Here is an 18,886-nt window from a genome sequence, read left to right as displayed (position 1 = left end):
CAATGGAGCTAATGTTCTGGCGCTGTGTATTGCTCATGGTTTGTGTCCAGGTTATCTACAGGATAACCTTCTCCTGTACAATCTGCCCTGTACACTCAGGTCCCCTGGGCAATGTTTACTTCAACCATCCAGGACTAGACTGGCAATGGTTTCACAGAGGACCTTTTCATCTGCTGCCCCTAGACTGTGGAATGACCTGCCAGAAGAGATACGACAGCTGGAAACGCTGACAGCATTTAAAACAACATTAAAGACACATCTCTTCCAGTCATTTTTTAAAACATGGCTTTTTAATCTGTATCTGTATAAGAATGTACCAATATGAATGTACTTGAATGGTTTTATAGTATTGTATTTTAACTGATGATTTTATGTACTGTATTTTCTGGCGTATAAGACTACTTTTTAACCCAGTCGGGATCGTCTTATACGCCGTGTGTCGTCTTAGAGGGCAGGTGCTGAAACTTCTGAGCTGGACTGGAGAATCTGTGGTCGCCGCATATGGTGGGAGGAGCTCAAAAACGGCCACGGCTGCATCCCCACCGTATGCAGCCATCGTATGAAAGCAGCTACTGCTCTGATAGTCTTGGAGACAGGGAGAGCTGGGCAGGCAAGGAGAGCTGACCAATCCAAGCAGGCTTTGTATACAACAAGGTTTCCTGCTAAGTACCTACATGTCATAAGCATTTGAATTAAAATTACCATATTGAAATCAAATCTCATTTTTAAAAAATTTTATTTGGTGTGCGTTGGAAGAGGGGTAACTCTTATATGGTGAGTGTATCCCAAACTCTATATTTTAACTGGAAAAGTTGGGGGTTGTCTTATACGCCGGAAAATATGGTATTTGCTTTTTAATTGTTTGTACTTTAACATGCTGTACTCCACCTTGAGGAGAGGCAGGAAAGAAATAAGCATTTGTTGTTGTTGTTGTTGTTATCATCCTCCACAAAATGGCATTCTGAGGTATCAAAGCAGCACAAACAGTGGTCCAAGGAGATGGGAAATTGAATTGCCACTCAGCTTGGGGAAGCCTAACCTCCACTGGTGGAAAGGGATCTTGTAGCACCTTTGAAACTACCTGAAAGAAACAAGATGGTAGCATAAGCTTTTGTATGAAAGCTTGTCCCTTCCAACTTCTTGCTTTCAGGTAGTCTCCAAGGTGCTACAAGATCCTTTTGCCTACTGATCTTCCAGACTAGCATGGCTATATCTTTGAACTCTTTCACTGGAGAGTTATTGTTGGTAAAGTTGCGGTGCAAGTTGAGCAAATTGTTTGCACCACTTGAACAAGATATGCACCAAACCCTCCGTAAATATGTTGGTGCCCTTACCTGTGGACACCAGTAACACTCTCCTCTACAATTCCCTTGATCTTTTTAAACATGTTGGGATATTTCTTGTAGATCCAGTGTGTGAGATCCCCGCCATCGTCCAAGATCTGCAACATCACAAAGAAGTCATCATCACCACAATGCTTTACTACAGATGCAATGCACTGCTTTTTCCACATGGGGCATGGATATCTTGGCTTACTCTGTCTTTTATGATTTTTTTAAAGGTATATGCACATGCCAGCGTGGCATAGTTGGAGACCAGGATTCAAATCCTGGCTTGGCCACATAAATCCATGGATTGACTTGGGATGAAGAGAGCTGATCATGAATCTGTCTTGGTAACAAGATTATATGTAATATGATAGTGTTATTCCTTGGTATAAACAATTCAGAAAAAGGGAAGGAGAAAGTTGTGTTGTTGTTTTATGTGCTTTCAACTCAACCTGGACTTATTGAACTAGCATGGTGCAGTGGTTTGAGCACTGGACAATGACTCTAGAGCCCAAAGTTCAATTCTCTGCTTGGCCATGGAGACTGACAGGGTGGCCTTGGGCAAGTCACACTTTTTCAGCCTTAGAGGAAAGGCATGGTCAACTTCCTCAGGAAAAAAAAAATCATGCCAAAAAACACTGTGACAGGTTGGCCTTAGGGTTACCATATGTTGAAAATGACTTGAAGGCATGTAACGTATATTGTTGTACCAAAGTACTACCAATTTCACATATTTCTTTCATTAGAAACAGTGCCAAGGGCGTCTGACAATCTCACATTTCACATCAAACAGAAAGCTTCAAGGAAAGGAAAAGAAAGGATAGGGGGGAGGGAATGAGGAAAGAAAGAAAGAAAGAATGAAAGAGAGAAGGAAAAATGAAGGTGAAAAAGGAAAGCAGTGAGAGAAATGTATCTCCAAGGTTCTTGTGAGTTGTTTTATTTGTGAAGCTTAGAGAAAGACATGTACTACAGATTAGGTAAGACACAAGGTTATGAGGCAGCAGCTGAGACCAACAGGCAAAGTCAAACAAGCCATAAAGAAGGTCATGAAAGCAGCAAAACAAATGAATTCTAACGTTAAGAGACAACAGTACAAATTTGTAAGATATGAGCTGACTCACATACAATGACAAGCTATAATCTGTTACTAGTTGCAACCCTGTCTTGAAAGGTTCACAGCTGCAGAACACCAAATGCTGGTCTCTGTGCAAAGTGGAAAGCTTCTGTCACCCGGGGGTGGTGGTGGTGGTGGTGGTGGTGGTGGTGGTACCAAGTGCACCAAACAGGGCCCTCAGTGGGCATTAAGATTTATTATCTGGGTCTAGAGGTCCACGGCACTCTTATGCAAAGCCAAAATGTACACGCAAGACAAGAACAACAACTCATTCATACTTACCATCTATTTTTGGTACTGCATTTTGATGGCACAAGATTACTACTGCCTCTAAGATTTTAACCAGGACCTTATGCAACCTTACACTAGAGTAAATCCTAATTATACCAGTCTAAGTATTTTTTAAACCATAGAGGAAGGATGCTGTTCCCTCTTGCCCAACAGGTTTGCTATGGCTGCAGAAAGGCAGTCAAGGGCTCCTATAAACAGCTCCCCCCATAACTAATTTGCTCCCAGGTGTGCGCAGGGGCCATCTGGGTGCTATTTTGCACCAGAGAAGTAGGAGCAGCCTTACTTTGTAGCGTATTCTTTCCTTGGGTGGGACATGGCCTATCAGTTGCAAATATTTGTGGGGGGCACAAAGCTGAGCCCAGAACCCATTTGGGTTCTGTCAGATATCCAGAGGGGAAGAAGGTTGTTCTGGTGTAGCTGTGTTGGCTATGTAACAAATCCAAAATATATATCATGGTGATACCACTATTTTGCTTATTAAAAGGTGTAAAATGCATCATGCTAGCTTTCAAAGCTTCACAGGCCTCTTTGTCAGGCGAAGGAGTTAGAAATCAAATGGGAGACAACACTGTGACAATGTAGAGCTGAATCTCGCTTAAGATACTTTAGGTTTAAGAAGGTACCCAGGGGGAGCTGATGGAAATAACAGTCTTACCCTTCCGGTGTGTACTAGCCTATTGGGTGACACCCTCCTTTGGGGTGTCACCTGGTGCGGTATGCACCACTGCACCCCCCCTAGTGACGTCACTGCTCAGGAGAGAACTGCAAAGTTAACCAAAAAGGAAACTGGATGTGAAATCAGACACATTTGCCCATGCAAGATAAGGACAGGTTGCTTACCTGTAACAGTATTTCTTCGAGTGGTCATCTGCGAATACATACAAATGGGTTTCACTGCGCCTGCGCAGTGCTGTTTGGAATCTTCTGGAATCACTGGGCAAAGTTTACTTTGCAACATATAGAAACTTTTTGGCGGTAACTCCGCCCACCTGTTATAAGGCCCCTGCCTTCCCGCTCTTTTCCCCAGTTCCGCAATTTTTTCCGCCAAGTAGGCGATGGAAAGAGCCAATCAGAGCAGGACACTGAGGGGATGGACGGGTGGGATTTGTATGTATTCGCAGATGACCACTCGAAGAAATACTGTTACAGGTAAGCAACCTGTCCTTCTTCGTGGTCTCTGCGAATCATACAAATGGGTTTAGACTGACAAGCTTAGGTATGCGGCGGAGGGAGTGTCCTGAAACAAAAGCTATGGTAAACCAAAGGTATATTTATTGAAACAATAAACACCTTGAACCATAAAAGAGTCAGTCCTCTTGTTCATGCACAAACCAAACATAGCAATAACATTGCTAAACCTGAGAAGGGAACAAGGGGTCATGCAAGACAAGTCCCATAGACATGTGCAAACCAACATTCAACAGAATGTAAAACAGTGGCATTATGTAAATAAATTCTGCAACACAAACCATCAGTAATGCAATCAATGCAACCCTGAAACCAACACAGCCCTCCCGAAAGCTGCGTCTCGGATGGCTCTAGTGTCCAACCTATAATGCTTAATAAAAGTCAGAGGTTGGGACCAGACTGCAGCCTTGCAGACATCCCCGACAGGAATGCAGAGGATGCCGAAACTGCTCTTGTGGAGTGGGACCGAACTCTGCCAGGAAGGGGTTTGCCCAACAGTTCATAGCAGAGGTGGATGGTACCAGCCACCCATCTGGAGAACCTCTGCGCAGACACGGGCAACCCCTTCTTCGGTTCCGAGTAGCATTGGAAAAGTCTCTCGGACCGACTGGAGGTGGAAGTTCTGTCCAGGTAAAACGCCAGCGCTCTCCTGACATCAAGAGAGTGCAGACTACGCTCCGCATCTGAGGTCGGGTTGGAAGCGAGGGTGGGCAACACAATGTCCTGGCACATATGAAAGGCAGAGACAACCTTAGGCAGAAAAGTAATGTCTGTCCGGAGGACCACCTTGTCCTTGTGAAACCTCAGGAAGGGCTGGTCCCTCCGCAAGGCACAGAGTTCGCCCACACGGCGGGCAGAGGTGATGGCCACAAGAAAGGCGGTCTTCCAAGTCAATAGTCTCAAGTCCGCTGTGGCCATCGGTTCAAAGGGCTTGGACTGGAGTGCGGCCAGCACCGCCTCCAAGCTCTAAGCCGGAGTCGGTACCGACACGGGAGGGTACAGGTTGGCACATCCCTTAAGGAACCCCTTCACCAAGGGATCCCTGAAAAAGGAAGCCCTCCCCCCGAATTGATACTTGGCACAGATAGCAGACAAGTAGCACTTGATGGATGAGAGGCGCAACCCCTCATCCAATAGCGCCATCAAAAACTCCAGCACTACTGGAGTGGAGACCTGGGCAGGAGACAAGCCCTTTCCATCAAGGAAGAGGCTGAACCTCTTCCACTTCAGGGCATAGGACCGCTGGGTGGATGGTTTCTGTGCAGCCAGGATCACCGTCCTCACCGCGTCCGGCAGTGAGACTAGGGATGGATTCTCCAGGCCACCAGCGGCAGGCTCTCGATGTCGGGATGCAGGATCCGGCCGTCCTGGATTGACAGCAGGTCTGGACGGAAGTCGAGACGGAGAAAGCATCTCCTGGAGAGGTGGATGAGGGACGCAAACCAAGGCTGTCTCGGCCACCACGGCGTGATTAGGATCGCATCCGATCGGTCCGTCATCATCTTGGACACCACCCTGACAATGAGGGGAAAGGGAGGGAAAGCGTAGAGTAGCTCCCCCGTCCACCTGAAGGCGAACGCGTCTCCGAGGGATCCGTCCATTCGCCTCCTGGAGCAGAACTGGGGACAGTGGCTGTTCCACTCGGTCGCGAAGAGGTCGAGTTGGGGGTCTTCCCCACCGGTCGAACAGGTCGCTGACCATCTCCGGATGGAGCCTCCACTCGTGGCACACCGAAGAGGACCTGCTTAGGCGATCCGCGAGCTCGTTGTCTTCTCCGGGAAGGTGAATTGCCTGGAGGAGCACCTGTCTCTGGATGCACCAGTCCCAAATGCGTAGCGTCATCTCGAGCAATGTCCTGGATTTGGTGCCCCCTTGCTTGTTGATGTAGTACATCACGGTGGTGTTGTCCGTCCTCAGGAGGACCACCTTGCCTGCGACAGTGGATTCGAATGCCCTCAAAGCCTTCTCTACCGCGAGCATCTCCAAGGCATTGATGTGGAGACGCTTGTCCTGGGCCGACCATCTGTCCTTGACCACAAGGTCCAGAAGGTGGGCGCCCCAGCCTTCCAGAGAGGCATCAGTCGTCAAGGTAAGTTGAGGCTGAGGTTGATGGAATGGCATCCCGCTGCAGACGTTGCGGTCGTCTAGCCACCATCTTAGTGAAGCGGCCACCGGTCTCAGTACCGTGAGCCACCTGGACGGGGAGTCTTCCATCGGAGAAAAGACCGAGAGGAACCAGGACTGCAGTGGACGGAGGCGAAGTCTTGCCCACGGTGTCACGAACGTCGTTGACGCCATGTGGCCTAGGGCCACTTGGATGTCTCTGGCCCTCACTCTTCTGTGGGAGATGCAAGGTCTCAGAGATGCCACCAACGCCTGGAAACGTTCCGGAGGGAGAAAGGCGGAGCAACTTTCGGAGTCTAGGATGGCCCCGATGAACTTGGCCTGTCTGGTCGGGATGAAGTGGGACTTCTCCTCGTTGACAACCAGTCCGAGGGAGTGCAACAGGTCTAAGGCGAATGAGACTGCCTCTTGGAGCTCCTGTTGTGAGTCGGCGACAAACAACCAGTCGTCCAGATAAGGGAAGACTCTGTAGCCCTTCTGATGAAGGTATGCTACCACTGGTGCCACACACTTTGTAAAGACCCTCGGAGCCGTGGCAAGGCCAAAGGGAAGAACATTGTAGTGGTAGGTGACGGAGCCGACGGCGAAGGCGAGGAATCTCCGGTGGGACTCCCGAATTCCGACGTGGAAGTATGCGTCCTTCAGGTCGATGGTCGCGAACCACAAGCCCTGGTGGAGAAGCGGCAGAATGGAAGCCAGGGTTACCATCCGGAATCGGCGGTACTCAAGAAACAGGTTCAAATCCCTCAAGTCTAAGATAGGTCTGATGCCCCCGTCGGCCTTCGGTACCGTGAAGTACCTGGAGAAAAAAGCCTTGGAATATTGGTCAGGAGGTAAGGGGGAGATCGCTCCCTTGCCTAGTAAGGTGTGCACTTCGTCGAGAAGGGTGTCCGAGGGGTGCGTGGATATGAAGGCTCCAGTTGGAGGGAGCTCCTGAAACTCGAGGGCATAACCCCTACGGACGATGTCAAGCGCCCACGAGTCCGTCGTAATAGAAGCCCAGATGTTAGACAAGGGCTGGAGGATGTTCAGGAAGAAAGGGTTTGTGACGAAGCGCGCAGGGGCATTTCAAGATCTTTTCTTGGCCTGCTCGGCGTCCTGCCTGCGGGACTTTCGGTACCGGGGAGGGCCACCTCGCTTGCCAGAGGAGGAGGACGATTGGGAGGGGTATCTAGAGCGTTGGGAGCCCTGTTGTTGATATTGGCGTTCCTGGCTATAAGGACGGAAGGACTGACCTTGAGACTGCCAAGGTTGTTGCTTCTTCCGGAACGATGTCGACACAGAGGAAGACATGCCGTGTTTTCTGGCTGCAGCCTTCATTTTGAATTTGCGGTTTAGACGGTCATCAGTGTCCGTATTGAAGAGGCCAGAGTCGTCCAAGGGCATCTCTTCAATGGCCGCCTTGACTCCCGGGGTGAGATCCGTGCCGCGCAGCCAGGCATGTCAACGGAGCGCCATCAACGCCGACATGGCCCTTCCTACACAGTCGGCCATGTTTCGGGACGCGGTGATAAGCCAGCCGCCGATAGAGTGTGTCTCGTCCCGAATCTCGACGAGCTTCCTCTGTGTATCATCTGGGATGTCCGGGACCAAGGGAGAGACACCCTCCATAAGGGCCTGGACATAAGCCCCCATACAGGCCGTATAGTTGATGGCCTTGACCGCCAGAGAAGCCGCAGAGTATGCCTTTTTGGCTAGTCCATCAATTTTACGGGCCTCCCGGTCCACTGGGGACGTCGCCTGTTTGTGGGTAGAGGCGATTTGAGCACCCTCCACAATAGCAGAGTTTTGTTTAGGGTGCGTCGACAGCCAGGCACAGCTCGCAGGGGGAACACGGTAGAGTGACTCTATCTTGCGTGAGGTCCCGACCAGCGAAGCAGGGGTCTCCCAAGACCTCTTGATGATAGTCTCCAGCGACGGAAGGAGAGGGATGGACGGTGGAGTTGGGATCCGACCATGTACGCGGCGCTCTACCGGGTCCCGCGCAGACTCCTCAGGGTAAGCTAACTCGATGTCCAGGGCCCTGGACATCTTTATGATGTGTTCACTGAAGGTCCTCAGGTCATCTGTGGGGGAGGCTGGCTCCGGATGGTGCATGTCCTGTAGAGAGTCCTGGAGCGAGAGCTCCTCATCAGACTGGGAAGCTGGTGACAGCACCTGTACCAGGTCGGATTCAGTATCTGACTGGATAGTGAAATCCTCCACCCCGGGTTGATCGTGAGCGGATGTCGAAGGACGGGGCCTCGGTTCTGGACGGGTCACGGCAGCTTTAGATGCTGTTTGGTCCACCGGCTTGGGAGTCGGTACTGAAACCTTGCCCTTCGGGATGTGGCCCTGCTGTTTGTCCCGGAAGCTGCGCAGCGCCATGTCTCGAGGGACCTCCATGTAGTACCGGTCGGCCTCGGAGTCATAAAAGACCTCAGGATCTTCTGGCTCGACACCCGAGGGCTGTAGGGTAGGTAGAGATGGGACCGGAGTCGGAGAGCGCCGTCCTCTAGGCTGTGAACCTTCATCTCCAGAGTCTCCAAGGGGAGCAGTAGTAAACCTTGGAGGGCTCTGTGTTGGGCTAATCTGAAGTCTCCCTGATGAGGGTCGTCCATGGACCTCCACACTGGGCCGAACCGCAGGTTGTGCCGTCGGGATTGGACGGTCCGGAGAGTGGAGCCTGGAGCCAGAGCGATGGTCGGTATGTTTGGAGGCGACCTTGGATGTCGAGGCTCCCTTAGAAGAATCATCACGCGGCCTCTTTTGTTTTGGGGCCGAAGATGTAGAGTCTGTGGATTTCGATTTTCTCTTCGGGGCCCTTGGAGTCTCCGGAGGGAAAAACGGATTGTCTTCCAGGTCGACAATCACAGAAGTCCCGGACTTGGAGGACTTGTGCTTCGAGGGAGAGCTAGGTTTTGATGTGCCCGCGGCTGAGGGGCGGTCCTCTTTATCCTTGGCCTTCTTGTCCTTCTTTTTGGCCGACTTGGACTCATGCGAGGAGACGGAGGGGTCACGGTCGGTACCGACGCCAGAGGCGGAACCGGAGGGAGTTGCTGCAGCCGTCGAGCCCTCGGTCCCCGAAGTTTTATGGGGGCGCTTTGAGGGCTTGTCGGTGGCACTGGACCTGTCTGGGCCGCTGGCCACTTGAGGAGCCTTGGAGGTGGCGCTGGGCCTGTCTGGGCCGCGGGCCACAAGAGAAGGTGTAGTGGGTGCCAGAGGTGCAGACACGGCACTCGCCGGGCTCTCCCGGGGCTTGGGGGCCAAGGGTAAGGTTGCTGGAGACGGAGCTGAGGCTGGGCGGGAACTCTCCCCGTGGACCTTACCCTGCGCGATGGCTGAGGTCAAGCGGGACTCCCGATTCTTCCTCGCTTGGGACGTCATGGACCTAAACAACTGGCAAGCCTTCATGTCATGGTCCTTGCCCAAGCAGAGTAAGCATGATGAATGCGGGTCTTGAACAGGGAGTTTGCCCCCGCACACATCACACTTTTTGAAGGGAGGGGACATCTTTCCAGGTCGACGAAGCCGAAGGAGAATACGAAAGCGAAGTCAAACAGTCCGAGGTCGAAGTACAATAGGGAGGTCAGCAAAGAGAATGGTCAAAAACGGTCCGAAGTCAAGTAGCCAGTGATTCAAAGCAAATGAGCGACGAGCGAAGTTCCAACAGCAGCTAACGCGGCGGAAAAAAGGAACTGGGGAAAAGAGCGGGAAGGCAGGGGCCTTATAACGGGTGGGCGGAGTTACCGCCAAAAAGTTTCTATATGTTGCAAAGTAAACTTTGCCCAGTGATTCCAGAAGATTCCGAACAGCACTGCGCAGGTGCAGTGAAACCCATTTGTATGATTCGCAGAGACCACGAAGAAGAAAATAAATAAATCTGCAAACCCCCCCCCCCCAGGGTGTTTTTCTGGACCTAAGGGGTAATTCCCTCCCGCAAAATGCTCCCTGGGAAGCATTGGCATATGTTTTGGCACTCTCCCCCAGGCCCTTTTAAGACCAGGACAGGACTTTTGAAAAAATATGAAGAGAACAGGAAGGGACTTTTAAAAAAGGGCTCTCGGGCCTAAAATGGCTTTGGAGTGGAGTTTAGTATGGTAAAAGCCCCATGCCCTCCAGAGGGCATTTGGGGGCAAAAGTTAGTTTGCTTTTGAAGGGCCGCAGCCCTCTAAGATCTCCAGCAGGGTACTAATGGGACCCCTAGCCTCCTACGATTATTCCCCTGCGCTGTAGGGTAAGGAAGAATGAATGCACTTCATCATAGCCACAAATGGCAGCCGTTTCAGAAGATCTGCAGAATCACAGTGTGCACAAAGACTGTGGTCAGGATTTCAAAACCTAGCTCCCTAGGAACTACAGTTCTCCTTCTCTTCTTCCCAAAAATCAGAACTTCCCAGCCTTTGTGGCTGTGAAGAGGTGCTTTATAAGAGTCTGGGCAGAGACTGCAAAAATCTCAGAAGATAGGAAAGGAAAGGAAAGTGGTGGAGCTTTAAGGAGGGCCCCCACTATAGACCCTCACAGACTACTGAGATGTAGGGAATCTCAATGGTGTTAGACTACATGCAATGGGATTCGGGACACCAAATGGCTAGGTATCTGATGGTGTTTGCAATAGCGCTGCCTTGCTAGAGGGGTTTATTTACTTATTTAAAGCATTTACCTAATGTCTCTTAGCCCTTCAGGGCCCCCGAGGCAATTTATAACAGATAAAAACACTGAGACCATTAAATAGACAAATAAAAACATTTTTAAAAGATGAAAACCACTTCTTAGAACAGTTTAAAAATTGCAAACAGTTAAAACAGGTAAAGCAGCCCTCTTCATTTTAAGGATCAGAGGTCTTATTGAATAAATAAACTGAATAAATTTTAAAAAAGGCTGTGCAAAAGAACACCGTCTTCTTTGCCTGTCAGAAGTTCAAACTAACTTATCCTTGGGACAGAGTTCCACTGTTGAGGGGTACTGTTGTCAGAGAAAGCCGTATCATGCATACACACCAACCTAGCCTTGTGGGTCACTGCTGAAGGTCTCAAATTTTGGGCAAGCTCACATGGGAGGAGGAGGCTGTCCTCCAGATATCCTGGCCCCAGGGGTAAGACTTGAAGCACGTCACACAGAAGCTGGACAATGGAAGCCAGGGAGAGACCTGCAGCTCAAGGTTCCCAGCCCCTGACTGGAGCCACCTCGTCTTCACCCCCGATGGATTAGTGGCCTGGAGCAAACTTTGCAATATAAAGCTCATTCCTTTCTCCCTCCCTCCCTCCCTCCCTCCCAATCTAGGCTTGAGCTCATTAATCTTTATTTAATTAAGAAGGTTGCATAATCCACTCCCTCTCCCCATTCCCAAAATGCACGAACAGAGCAAGAACAGCACATTTTTGCCAGCTTCCTTTGTACCCTTGTGGGAAAGAAGAACAATAACTGCTGCCAAAACATGCCTAGTTCCTGAGGAGGAGGAGGAAGAAGAAGGTTTGTCCTTTTCCCAACATCAAGCACCAACTGGGCCCCCATTCTGGTTGCCTCCTCTATTACAGCTCCAAGCAAACCCATCAATACTTGATATGTGGCAACTGAGAGGCTGCAATCTCACTGGGGGACAAATAGCAATGGCTTGGCCAAATGGCTTCTTTACTCTAGTCTTTTGTGTTCCTCTCCCTCCCCATTACTGCTACTGGTAGCTTGCAGCTTCCATGTTGGGGTGAAAGGGTTAATCTAGTCATTTGCCACGAGTTCAGAGATCAGAAAACTTAACTTTTTGATTTCAACTTTCCAAATGCCCCAGCCAGCATGTCCCCTCGCTTCTAAAAGTAATTTTTCCATGCTCTCTTTTACTCCCAAGGAGCATATGCTACTACTTCTGGGACATGTGCACAGATGTCATGGATATAACGGAGGTTTCTATCTGCTTGGAGCAGATATCATGAAAGGCATGCCTTGGATCACTTTGTAGCACTATGTACAAAGTGGTGGAGATTGTTCGTGATTGGAACCCACAGGTTTTGGAGGAGTAAAAGCTGGGATAGGAAGAAAATCATCTCCTTTGAGATGTGGTGCTGGAGAAGAGAGCTGAGGATACCGTGGACAGCCAAGAAGACAAACAAATGGGTTCTATAACAGATCAGGCCTGCACTCTCTCTGGAAGTTAAGATGACTTTTGTATTTTGGCCACATCAAGAGGAAGACCACATGCCAGATGGCTAGACTCAGTCAGGGAAGACATGGGCCTGAGGCTATAAGACCTGAGCAGAGAGGCTGAGGACAGGGGGTCTTGCAGGTGTCTCAACTACAGGACTGCCATTACTCGAGGTGAGCTCAAGGGCAGCTAATAAAGGATCCTAGTTTCCAGTTCATGGGAGGCAAGGATCGTAAAGTTGGTAGAGACCCCAAGGGCCATCCAACCCCAATTTTGCCATGCAGGAAGACACGATCAAAGCACTTCATGGGACAGAAGGCCATCCAGCCAAGTTGGTTTGCTTTGAAACACAGACTGAGCATCCCTGTGAATATCTTACTGAAATGACCAGGGGCCCACAAATGGGCTTGCAACTTTGCCAGTGGCAAGTATTGTTTTTCTGGAAAGCACTACCTTACCTCTCTTCCATGCCTAGAGAGGCATGAGATCATGCTAACCTCCGTGGTAGAAGGGAATCATGCAACCGCTATGCTGTACTGAAGTTCAGGGACACTAGAAAGCCATGCAATGCTTTTTTCCTTTCTGAGCATCTGATCTTTGGGGCAATGGAGTCAAGCGCCCATCCTGCAGAAGGGGGCTGACCCTACAGGTTCATGCTGAGTCATGAGCTCAATGCAAAATCTGAACGCTCTGCCAACTCCCTCTGGAAAGGGGCAAGGGGAGACAAGGTCACACCAAGCTCTAAAATTGGCAGGCACCAAGGTTAGGTAAGCTCTGTTGACCCGCCCCTCTCCCAGGAGAACTAAACTTGAAATCTGCTGGGAAATTAATTGGCCAAAACAGAGCCCAGCCACTTTGAGCTGGGGGTTTTCTCTCTGCAAGCTGTACTTTGAAGATTAACTCTTTCCTCCCTTTGTACAAATGGCACCTTTGACTCTGGATACAGTTCTACAAGAATGTTATTTTCAGCTAGGAAGACATGTAAACTCTTCCCAGCCTTCTTGACCTGCATATCCCGTTTGATGAGTCATTCCCATTTCCTCGTGTCCAAGGAAAGACCCAGAGTTCCCCCATGGACAATAAGGGCCCCTCTGCTAGCTGTATACTGCTATCTCCTGAAAATGCAACACTACTAATCCTCCAGAGAAAAGGTATGCTCTCTCACTTTTATATGGCCAACAGCACTCAAATCTCTCCTTTATCAACCTATTGCAGGGATGGGCAACTATGAGGGGTCCACCCAAGAGGGTGAAATAGCATGATAAAGGAAAGATCTGAGTGCTGTTACCATATAAAAGGGGGAGGGCCTATCTTTTTTCTGGAAGAGGGGGCATTTTCACCACATCTTTCAGTCATGTATGTCCATTTTAGCTCTTTCTCTGCAGAAAAACAAGTCCTCTCCTGGGCACAAGCAACTGAATGCAGACCCAAAACATGCCAAAATTGCCTCCCATATCCCATGTCGGCGGACATTTGGGAGCAAAAAATAGATGACATTGTGGCCCACAAAATGGCCTTGGCAGACCACATGCTGTCCACGGGTCACATTTTCCTCATCTTTGATTAAACCTCTGGCATTACTTTGCATTGGCACTGTGAGCTCTGAGGTATTTCCATGAAACTACAATGGGCTGGGGTGGGGGGCAATATTCTGTCCCTGAGATCTCCTGGGGGCTAGGTGAACTAACAAAGAAAAAAACCTCACAACTTGGAAGTGGTTTTTAGTTTTGAAAAACCAGTATTTTTTAATATTATATAGAGACCTTGAGAACTAGTTAAAGGATGAAGCTTCTAGAAGAGTCAATTCTCCTCTCCTTTTTCTTTTTCTTCTTTGGCCAGAAAAGAGTGGTCCACTGGAATGTGGAAAGGCCAAAAGCCTGGAGGGCTGAATACAAGGCTGCCCTTTCTTCACCCCTGAACTAAGGTCAAACTGCAAACTGTAAGAAGAAATCCAAACTGCCTGCTTTGCATTTAGAAGACCCCAGGCTCACTCCCTCAATTCTCTCAGTAAAACGCTTATAGGCACCAATGTTTTTCCCAGCCTGCCCACCCAAAAAGCTATTGACACAGCTGAGTATATTAAACTGTGCTGGACAGTCACAAGGCTTCTTATGGACTGGGACTTTTCCATGCAAGTTAAGACACTAGAAGAACAAGCCAGTTCAAATACCATTTCTGATCTCACTTCTACCAGCAATAAGACCCACATGCTTCAAGGGATAGGTATCATCCCAACTGCATGCTCCTGGTTTCGAATTGAAATTCCAGTGCTATAGTTATCTGCAGGCAGAAGAAACTGCCATCTTTTGGCTCAGAAAGCACACACTCTTCTATGCTCCAGTTCAAGCTTTTATGAGAGATATGATTCCTTTGCCAATGTGATGCTTTTCCCAGATAGGTCAGAGGACCCCAAGCACAGATTAAAAACTCAAGAGAACTATGTCATGAAACCAAAAAGTATGGCTTATTTCAGCCCTAGAGACTTCTTGAAGACTGCCCTGTTAAAGGCACCAAGCTCATGTATCTTGTTTCCAACTGAGTGTGCGAACATTTTCTATAAATTGCTTTTGTAGACATCAAGCAACTTCTTAACATACCTGTTGTCCCTCACTTCAAATAGTGAACACTTAGAAATGGCCTCTCTGTGTCAGGCAGGGCTTACTTCTAAATAGACAACAGATTACTAATTGGGAGAAGGGCAAGAGTTCACTGTTGTTATCTATGTCCAGCGCTTGTGCAAGTTATCTTTTTAGGCAACTTCCAGAAATTCTGTACTTACTGTGAATTTTCGTTCTCACTGGGGAAAGGAGGTCAGCAAACAAGGAATTCTGGGAGTTATATTTGGAAAAGTAACTTGTCACAGCTCTGCACATGTTTTATGTGCAGAAAGTCCCAGGTTCAATCTTTGGCAACTCCAGCCAAAAGGAAAAAGTAGCAAAAGATTTTCTCTAAGACCCTGGAGAGCTTCAGTCCAAAAGAGGCAGTACTGGGCTAACAATCTGAAGGAGAAGGGAATTCTGGCACCTGCACCTTGCTTTATCTCTGCTTGTCTATCAGTGTTTCAGTGTTTCAGTATTGCAGACTCTTCTTCAAAACTCACCATATTTGGCTGCCATCCTTCTACGTTGACACAGCGATCAATACACCACCAAAAGTCATCCTCTGATTCTCCTTTCCAGGCAAAGACAGGGAAGCCTGTAGAAGAAATGGGGAGAGTGTGTACTTCAAACAACAGCATGCAGATCACAGCCAAATAGCTGATATACAGTGAAAGACACCACAACCTTTGCTCAGTACCATCAGAAATATTGTTATGTTTCTGAATATCAGTCACTAAGGTAGAACAAAATCCTCCATCTTTTACCACTTCTGATGATCCAGAAGATGCTTTCCCACTATCTATATTTTAACTGCTCTGTATGAGAACATACAGGTTGAATGAACTTTCTTTAGAGGTATTAGTGGAGCAGGTCTGTGAGCCACCTTGAGTATGCAGAGTGATCTAGTCCCACCACTGGCACAAGGGAAGGTCATGGGGTCCTCATGGCCAGCTTGTAGGCATATTGTTGGAAATTGGGTCACTGCGGGAAGAGGATACTGGATAAGATCAGCCTCTGGTCTGATCCAGCACAGTTCTTCTCATGTCCTTAATGCTAGATCAGCCACCCATCATAGCCTAGGCAATCCCAACCACAGAGTAGTGTCAGAACTTTTTCTCCTTCATTTCTAAACAGAGGTTTCTAAACAGAGACTGGATAGTCATCTGTCAAGGAGGCTATGGCTGTGGATTCCTGCACTGGGAGAGGGTTGGATTGGATGGCCCTTGGGTCAAGCTCTACAGTTCTATGAGTCACTGAGCAAGTAGTGGGTAACTAGTTTCTTGCAAGTGGAACTCCGACATAATGAAGTTAAATAAATCTTTCCCAAAGCCCATTCCAAGTGTCATCCTAATGCACTTTTCCAGGGACAGAAATCCACACTTTTTAGCATCCTGGGACTGTTGCAATCCCCAACACCCCACAAAAATGAGAGAAAAGCATGTGAAGAGAAAGACAGCACCCCCAATGAATCACAGTGCCCAGCAAACAGCCACACCAAAAGGCAGAAGAGTTCTTAACTTTTCGGGTCTGCACACTTAAGTCACCCTTTCTCAGTTCCTCCCCCTATGGGTCAGGAAGGCCTCCTGTAGAACAGAAAGAAGCTTTCAAGCCAGTGTTCCTTCAGCCATCAAATACACCCGCGAGGAGAGTCAAGAGCAATAGAATGGAGTTGTCCTGAGGTTTTGTCTGAGCTGCTTTTAAAGCCAAGAGCACTGGCAATCTCACAAAGGCACTGACTGAAACAATAATATTGAATGGTTCTTAAAACTTCCAAGCAACGACCTCCAGCTGCACTTTTAATCTAGAATTTAAAGAAAGCCAAATGCTTACCACTCTCAGCCAAGGCAGCTGCCACTTCGTTGAGGGTAGAGTAGATGTTACAGGCAGCCCAACGACACTGAGCACCCAAGGCACCGAGGGTTTCCATGAGAACCTGTAACCGGGAGAATCAGGAGAAAGCAAACTGAGACGTGCAAGTGACAGGGTTAGAGAAATTTCCACAAACAAACTTTCCCATCTGGATTCAAGGCACTGGTGAGACAAGGTACATACAGCCCTAAATGCCTTGGGGAACTGAATACTTTCCCCCATATACACCCACCCCGAGGACTACTTTCTGCAGGTGGGGCTTTCTGTGTCTTTGTGGAAGACATGGGACAGGGCCTGCTCTGCTGTATCACTGCAGCTGTAGAATATCTTCTCCTTAGAGGCCCTACTGAAATTTTGGGTAAGTCATATTCTCACAGGCTCAGAGGAAAGTAAAAGTGGAAAACCCGCTCTGAACAAATCTTGCCAAGAAAACCCCATGATATGGTCTTCTTAACGTCGCCATAAGTCAGAAATGACTTGAAGGCCCACAACAACAACAAGCCACCACAGAAACTGCAAGGCATGATATACATGCAGTGCCAGTTTATTAAAAAGCACAACATGGATTTCCCTAAAGAGCCCTGAATTTAAGGGAACATCTAGAGGTTTCCTGAAGAAGTCACACGTGGCTGTTATCTGAGCTGCTGTCTCTCTTGGTAGTGCAATGAAGGATATCATATACTTCAGCCAGCTTGTGACACTGGTGTGGGCCTGTGTGCTGGGTACAAAATATTGGAAGAGCAGGCAGATGTCTCAGCTTACAGCAGTCTGGGCTGTGATGTGGGTACAGCCCACAATCTTGGCTCCGGCTAGCGGCTTCTCTCCCTGAGCTCTTTTCCTCAAGGCCATGAGTGCAGGCATTTCTAGGAAGGAAGAGAAAGGAAATCACACAAATGAGGACTCCAATGAGCAAACACCCCACAGCCATTTGAGCAGAGGCTTTCCAATATCACATTAGGTACTCATTCTCCTCACCCAGAAATTCACTGCTTGAAAATGATGTGAAAAGTTTTTTGTAGCCAGTGCCCACAAAACCATTTGTAATCCATTTACAATGGGGTGGCAGTGGTGCTGATAATCAGCAGAAACAAAGTCCTAATTAATGAAGAACGTTGAAAGAATTCTCCCACCCCATAAAATCCTCATACCTAAGAAAGAGCCCAGCAGAATCGATCAATCCAAAGGCTTACCAGGCTCCGCATCTTGTTCCCCACAGGGGCCTATGACACGTCTCAATGGAAAACTCAGAAACAGGGTGTGGGATCACTAACAACCTCCTGGTTGTGGTCCTCAGCAACTGGTATCCAGAGGTGTACTGCCTCCCATACTGGAGGTAAGAGTCTGCTAACAGCAGCCACTGAGAGCTTTGTTCTCTGTGGAATTTGCCCAATCACACCTTTTCAAAGCCCAAGAATCATTGTCTCTCAGTTACCCTTAATCCTGCAAGTTCTTTCAGAGATTTGGCAATTAGAAAGACAAAAATGGTGTGACCATTAGGTTGGATGAAAAAATACTGGGATGAAGGCTTTCCATGTTTATGGTAACCAAACCAAACTGGCTGAACCACCTGAGGTTCCTTGCCCATTATAAGCAACAGTTGAAATCCACAAACACCTGGACAATGTCAACAGGAAAGAGGAAACCCTTAAAGCAAACAAGGTTTGGCTACCAGTCCTGAAAAATAGCAAGACGAAGACTCAACAAATGCAAATGAGAAATCTCCCAGGGTCAGGGGTTTCCCAGCAGACAATGAGCACGAATCAAGCAGACACTCATCCTCTTTTGCAGACCCTCCTACCCTGAGGCCTGTCATCAGCAACAGAACAAGACACATGCAAATCACTCCTGCCTTCCCAGGTCACACAATACATATACCCAACTCATTTCCAGGCAAACATTCTCTGAAGATGCCAGCCACAGATGCTGGCAAAACGTCAGAAAGAAACTCTTCTAGAACATGGCCACATAGCCTGAAAAACCCACAAAAATCTATGGATGCTGGCCATGAAAGCCTTCAACTTCAGAACAGTTGAGAGTTTAACATAATCATGAACCTCCCAAAGAGCCTTACTGGTTACATAAACAAAACGTAAGGCCAAAACTATACATTAGTGTGGCAAATGCAGGTTTGTGAAGTCAAAGACTTTCATGGCCGGCATCCATAGTTTTTTGTGGGTTTTCCGGGCTATGTGGCCATGTTCTAGAAGAGTTTATTCCTGACATTTTGCCAGCATCTATGGCTAGCATTCTCTGGAGA

The 18,886-nt window shown here is 48.4% G+C and overlaps 1 protein-coding gene across 3 annotated transcripts in view; it reads right to left on the bottom strand.

The window, feature by feature from the left end:
* Window positions 1-18,886, bottom strand: part of AHCYL2 (adenosylhomocysteinase like 2) — a 153,141-nt gene that overhangs the window by 33,013 nt on the left and 101,242 nt on the right. For all 3 annotated transcript variants that reach the window (XM_089527389.1, XM_089527391.1, XM_089527390.1), the window contains exons 4-7: window positions 17,392-17,492; window positions 16,591-16,693; window positions 15,261-15,355; window positions 1,335-1,441 (exon numbers count right to left, since the gene is read on the bottom strand). In XM_089527389.1, the coding sequence (XP_089383515.1) occupies window positions 1,335-1,441; window positions 15,261-15,355; window positions 16,591-16,693; window positions 17,392-17,492 (406 nt within the window). The remainder of the gene's footprint in view (window positions 1-1,334; window positions 1,442-15,260; window positions 15,356-16,590; window positions 16,694-17,391; window positions 17,493-18,886) is intronic.

Source organism: Sceloporus occidentalis, unplaced genomic scaffold, assembly GCF_023333645.1.
Source record: "Sceloporus occidentalis isolate IW3139 unplaced genomic scaffold, rSceOcc1.0.p SCAF_5, whole genome shotgun sequence".
NCBI classification, from domain to species: domain Eukaryota; kingdom Metazoa; phylum Chordata; class Lepidosauria; order Squamata; family Phrynosomatidae; genus Sceloporus; species Sceloporus occidentalis.
Note: the sequence above shows the minus strand (reverse complement) of the source record. Positions and strands in the feature narration are given on the sequence as shown.